The sequence below is a fragment of the Suricata suricatta genome, chromosome 15 (assembly GCF_006229205.1).
Source record: "Suricata suricatta isolate VVHF042 chromosome 15, meerkat_22Aug2017_6uvM2_HiC, whole genome shotgun sequence".
Classification (NCBI taxonomy): domain Eukaryota; kingdom Metazoa; phylum Chordata; class Mammalia; order Carnivora; family Herpestidae; genus Suricata; species Suricata suricatta.
This window is the reverse complement of record NC_043714.1, coordinates 35,803,176-35,809,175: the sequence shown is the minus strand read 5'-3', so window position 1 is coordinate 35,809,175 and position 6,000 is coordinate 35,803,176. Positions and strand designations below refer to the sequence as shown.

Genomic DNA, 6,000 nt, shown 5'->3' with positions numbered 1-6,000 from the left:
ACCATTGTACTCCTAGCTTAGTTCAGTAATGCTTATCCCCTAGATTCCCTTCTAATAGAGTTAAAAAATAAGGGTAGTAAAAAAAAAGCTTATATTTATAGCAAATCTATGTGGCAGGCACTGATAGTTATATTCCATACATTTTCTCATTTAAGTGTCATAAATACCCTATGAGCTGGTATCATTTTATTTTACAGACTAATTAAACAAAAGAGGTAATAGAGGAGTTCAATTAACTAAGATCACCATTTAGAGGTATTGAATTCAAATTATATAGAATCGTATTCAAATATAATTCATCTCCAAGCACAGAGGAGAAAGACAAAGACAAAGACAAAGAGGCCTCTGACCAAGTGGAGGTAGAATTTTGTTATGCACCAAGGAAAGAAGTTATACCCCGAACAATTAAATATGTAATATGAATATGCTTTGCATTGCATAGATATTCATAAAATATACTTCTTAGATGGACTTTAACATCTCCAGTTAAGCTTCTTCCCCAAAGCATGGTGCTTCTTGAAGAACTCTCCTCTGTCTTTCTCAGTGCTTCTCTTACATCGAATATTGTTTTAGCGCGATGGGTCATACAGTGACCTCCCTGCACTCGTGCCCCTCTGTATGTGACACCACCACACATCAAGACCCTGAATTCATCTGTCTGCTTACATGAATGTGGGCAGGCCTATGACTTGCTCTGACCAATAGGAAGTGGTAGAAACCACCTTGTACCTGTTCCAAAACTTGGGACTCATGCGGCCTTGGCAGCATCTGCCTCTGCCCTGTGGGAGCGCTGTTCTGAGACAGCTCAGTGACGGTGCCCAGGATGAAAGTGAGTTTGGAGAGAGAGGATCAGCCAACCCTGCTGTCTCAGCTGACTTCAGTCAGCAGCTGAACCACCAGCTGAATGCTCCTTTCTGAAAATTAATACATGTCATTTCAGTCTCTAAGTTTTAGGATGCTGGATTCTTTCATAGCAATAGATTAACCAAAGTGGGATGGACCGGAAGTACAAAGTAATAGATTAATTTAACATAAATGGGTATGTAAAGTACAAAGCAATAGATAAATGTAGGAGAAATTAGTATTGCTCTAACAAAACCCAAAGCACATAGCAGTCTTCAGGCCAGGCGGCAGGCGAATGCTAGAAGGGACAGAGAGGAGTCTGTTGGTGAAAGCTACAAAAGCAGGGAGGAGATTGCTCCTGGAGACCAGAGGGCAGAGGTGGACCAATAACTGTTGTCTGTGGTACCTTGAAAGGTAGTTAACATACCTAATGAACTTGTTGATCTCACTAACATTATTTCCATGTAGAACACAGAAAGTAACAATTAGCTTCTTTTCACTGTCTTTGATGGAGGTGGCATTTTCTATTGCTGCTGTAAAAAATTACAACAAATTCAACAGCTCAAACAGCATACATGTATTATTATAGTTCTGTCAAAATCCAGTGACAGTAAAAATTAAAACCAGATGAGTAATATAGTATTTAGCTACAGTTTATTGTGCACAAAAGAATAGTTCACGAACTGGGTCTTCAGCTCCAACCCTGAGATGCAGCTTAGAGGCAGGATGTCATAGGATGGCTTAGAAAGTGGAAACGAGGACGTTGTTTAATCTTTATAATGACTGATGATCACAATAGGGTTTGATCATGAAAAGAGGCCTCTGAGCTTCTAACTTTCATTGGGCAAAAAGCAGGAGGCAGGCTCAGGGAGATCCGAGAAAATGGTAGAAGTGACATTATTTGAGACCCAATGCCTAGATCTGAAAAGACACCATAGCTTCCACAATCACCCTCTCACCTCTCAAATACGGCTCTGAGACTACTAGTTATGTGGAGAAGCTGGAAAGAAAGACTATTTGAAGAGCTGAAGAGAGACAACCTCCCCCCCACCACATCCGAGCCGCCTCGGCTGAGCTACCCCGAGCCAGTCTGCCGGATGGATGCAACTGCCTACGTATCAGCCCAGGCAAGGCCGACAGAATAGCCACACACGTAATCTATAGCGTCATGAAAGATCACAAATCATGTTGTTTTAAGCCACTGGGTTTGGGTATGGTTGGTTGCTCAGTAATAGATAACTAGAATTGCAGCCTAAGTAAGTAGTAAGATACAGCTTTTACTAACTCACACAGTATCTGTTCATATTGTCCTATCATCCCAAAAGACACATGACCTCATCTCCTGAGTAGAGATAGGAAGGTATTATCAACATACAATGCCTTGGATGGATGAGTATTATATTGAATGTTTATTAAGGAATCATAAACTATATTATTTTTAAACTAGAATAAAGTGACACTCATCTAATAAAAGTTCTTTTTTACTTTTTATGAAACATCACATTGCTGCATATATAGTCAGTTTACTCTCTACCTTGTATAGTGTGAGAAGAGTAATTTCCATTAGCTGTGTCACCCTCTAATGAATTCTGAAATGGATAGAGAAGCCATATAACGAAGTAAAGAAAGAAAGGAAAAAACCTTTTTACATGGACAATAAAGGAACCCTAGTTGTAGAGATATCATGAAACAGTAAAGACAGTGGTCAGATGGCAAAACTGTCATCTTGATCAAAAAAATCAAGAAATGCTCCATGTTTTTCCTGCTAACAATTTGCTTTGGTAAGATTCTGGTACTGTGTAGGATTTACTCATACACTCATTTGCTTATTTATTTGGCAAATATTTGAGCATGAGCAGGGGAGGGAGACACAGAATCCGAAGCAGGCTCCAGGTTCTGAGCTGTCAGCACAGAGCCAGATGTGGGACTTGAACCCACCAACTGTGAGATCATGACCTAGGCAGAAGTTGGATGCTTAACTGACTGAGCCACCCAGGCGCCCCTCAGAGTGCTTCTTAATGAGCCAGGCATTGTGTTAGATGCTGGGGATATGTGAGTGAATGAGTCAGTTTTTTCTGACTCATGAAGTCAGTTGGGAATAAGGGGTAGGTGGGTAATGGAAATATAAATATACTGTTAAAATCAAGTGTGATTGGCCACGGAACAGGACACTATAATAATAGGATTTTTTTGATTCTTCTTCTTTAACTCAATAGCTTCTTTAACTGCAACTGTAAAACAAAAGCAAAAACAAAAACAAACCAAAAACTCTGCCATTCATTTTTACAAATTGTTCATTTTTGCAGAGAGTACTACATCTTGACCTCTCACTTTTCAGGTTTCTGGAGATCTATAAATGCCCTTGGATTATATCGTATGGGAATTCTTGTATTGTGTCCTGTCCTGATACTACTGACCTGTAAAAGATGCTGCATAATAGAAAACAGTATTCTCTGATTTTCCCTTAGGATTTCCAGTTGATGCCTAAATGGATTTTTCTAGAAGAAAGAGTATCTTCAGAGAGCAAATGAAGACCCTTCTTAATGTAATATGAGAAGCAGTTTCAAATGTCTCAAGACTGCTTTTCCTCCTGACCCTTTAAATCAACAGCTGGGACTACCAGCTTCATTTTGTGTTTGTTTTTGACTGCTACCACGCAGACATCAGCAGGGTAAAGACCACTGCTCCATGTATTCATCTTCGTAGACCCAGGAAGCACATAATACATGTCTGTTGAATGACTCAAAGAATTACTGCAGAAAAATTATCTTTTGAGACCTTCACTGTTTTCCTATTGCATTTCTGTCTGGCATACTCAAAACATTGATTTTTAAACTACTTTAGCAAACCACTAAAATAAGAGAAGGAAAAAAAAAACCCACAAAAGCATGCCTTTAACTATGCGTAGCTTTTTTGTGGTTTTTACTTTTACATGTGAAAGATTATATTAAAACACTAGCTCGAGAAAAATGGTTTTTAATTGTTTTACATGATTCATAATCTTCATTACTGTATAAGGTGCCTGGGACAAGATAGTCCAAAAACAAAACTAGGAGGGCAACGTATTTTGTCAAATTAAACTTGTAAAAGCCAACACGGGATGCATCATTCAGTGAGACACTGTTAGGAGAGTGCCAAGCAGATGCTAAAAAACAAGGAATGGCACCTTGCAGGAATTTACTTCGTCCTAGACGACAGATATTGAAAAATGATTTCCGACCAAAAGCAGCAGCAACCCTCAAGAAGGAACTGACAGCCCTGGGAATAAGCCTTCTTCCCAAACCGCTGCAAAGTTGGACAGCACAGAATCCCTCCTCCTCCCCCGCCTCTTGGAGCTAAACTTGAGATCCGTCTTTGCTGTAGTTTTTCTGCAGTCCACTCAAAGCCGGTTTTCTTACCCCCTTTCAGGTTGCTCTTTACCCTTCTTCCTCTTCTCCTTAGTTAAGGAAATGTCAAGTACAAAGAGAAGAAAGAGTTGCAGCCCCTTCCTCTCGCCTCTCCCGCCCCCCTTTCGGTGGCTCCGCACGTACCCTTCCCCGCCGTTCGGGGGCAGCCCTACTGTGTTCCCTGGCTCCCGCTCCTCCCTTTACCCCTCCTTCCCCCCTCCCCTCCTCCCCTCTCCCGGGCTCCTTCTTTCTCTCTCCCCTCCCCTCCCCCCGACAGGCTTCCCAGCGCGCTTCCCTTCCCCCGCCTTTCGGTCCCGCACCCTCCCCTCCCCCCGCCTCCTGCCTTGTGACACAGCCCGGGTCCTCCCGGAGGCGGCAGCAGCAGCAGTGGCAGCAGCGGCCGCGGCAGCAGCAGTAGCCACCACCTCCGCGGGAGCCGCAGCCCCCGGCTCAGCCTCCCCCGCGGCCGCGCCGCCGCCGCAGTCATGGCCGCTGACGGGGTGGACGAACGCTCGCCTCTGCTGTCGGCATCCCATTCGGGAAATGTCACTCCCACGGCCCCGCCGTACTTACAGGAAAGCAGCCCCAGAGGTAAGGCCAGCACAGACCTTTCTACTTTGTAAGGAAAAGCCTAGAATGTTAAAGACCGGTAGCTCTAGCTCCGAGGCGGAGGCGAGCCTCTCACTTGGGCTGGGAGAGAGAGGGATGCTCTGTGCCTTCCGAAGCCAGAGCCTGCTGGGCTGAGAGCTTCCCCCCAGGGCTTTTGGTGGGGTGGGGTGGGGTGGGGTGTGAGCGTGAGTGTGTGTGTGTGTGTGTGTGTGTGTGTGTGTGCGCGCGCGCGCGTGTGTTTCACCCTTTCTCACCAGTGTGTGTGTGTGTGTGTGTGTGTGTGTGTGTGTGTGTGTACTTCACCACTTCTTGCCCAGGGGTGCAGGATGTGACATGAATTTACCAGGCTGGGCTTTACTGTTTTAGAACAGCCCCGAAGTGCAGCTTGGAGGGGGTGCAAATCTTTCACAATCATTCACAAATCGTTTCAGGTTGCTAAGAACCCCCTAGTACTGCTCACCTTGGGATCTGCCCTTGAAAGGGCTTAGCTCGAAAAAATATGCATCTCCTGATATTCCCCCCACCAGTGCTCTGTTCAATCAGGGAATTGTCTCCCCAAAAGGAATAGAATTAATCAATATTCCTAATATGTCTGAAATTCCTGCCCTTCCCTTGTTACTCCTCTTAGTAAGGAGTCTGTTAGCTTTAATGGTGAATGATGAAGAATAGAAAGGAAGATGTAATATTTTTTTATGCATGTCTGGGTGAGATGGAAATGAACTTCTAAAAGTAACCCAAGTTAATCCTGCATGTATTTCTATTCATTATTTTACTGCTCAAGATGGAATCAAAAACAATTTGACAGTGGTGGGCTCTAAGGAGTGTGTGGGGGGGGTTGTTTAGCAAACTATTCAAAGATCTTTGTTCTAAGCCTTGTAGTCGATTTCTATAGTAGAAAGAAGGTGGAGGCAGGACTTATAGAAAATGGAAGGCAAGACTTTAAGAAACCACTTAGAGTAATGAATGGTCAAATATGGCACTTGCAAACGTAGCTTAAGTGCATCTCTCTTTTTGGCTGAATATGAGAGAAGTTTAAAAACCCAAGGAGACAAATGTTAATGCTTTTGAAAATAGAGGCAGATCATGTTTCTTGTAGCACAACTGTTTCTAAGTTCAAGTCTGGAATTGGAGCAGTTGTGGAGCAGGTTCAACTTGTTTAGTG

At 43.4% G+C, this 6,000-nt stretch overlaps 1 protein-coding gene and 1 long non-coding RNA gene across 2 annotated transcripts in view; both read left to right on the top strand.

Annotated features, from left to right (window-relative positions):
• LOC115279419 overlaps nt 1–3,937 on the top strand; it is a 5,492-nt gene extending 1,555 nt beyond the window's left edge. The window contains exon 3 of the long non-coding RNA XR_003903437.1: nt 3,312–3,937. This is a non-coding gene — a long non-coding RNA (uncharacterized LOC115279419). The remainder of the gene's footprint in view (nt 1–3,311) is intronic.
• A 666-nt stretch (nt 3,938–4,603) lies between these two features.
• Nucleotides 4,604–6,000, top strand: part of PIP4P2 (phosphatidylinositol-4,5-bisphosphate 4-phosphatase 2) — a 52,399-nt gene continuing 51,002 nt past the window's right edge. Inside the window, exon 1 of the mRNA XM_029923940.1 lies at nt 4,604–4,820. Within this exon, the coding sequence (XP_029779800.1) occupies nt 4,715–4,820 (106 nt within the window). The 5' untranslated portion in view covers nt 4,604–4,714. The remainder of the gene's footprint in view (nt 4,821–6,000) is intronic.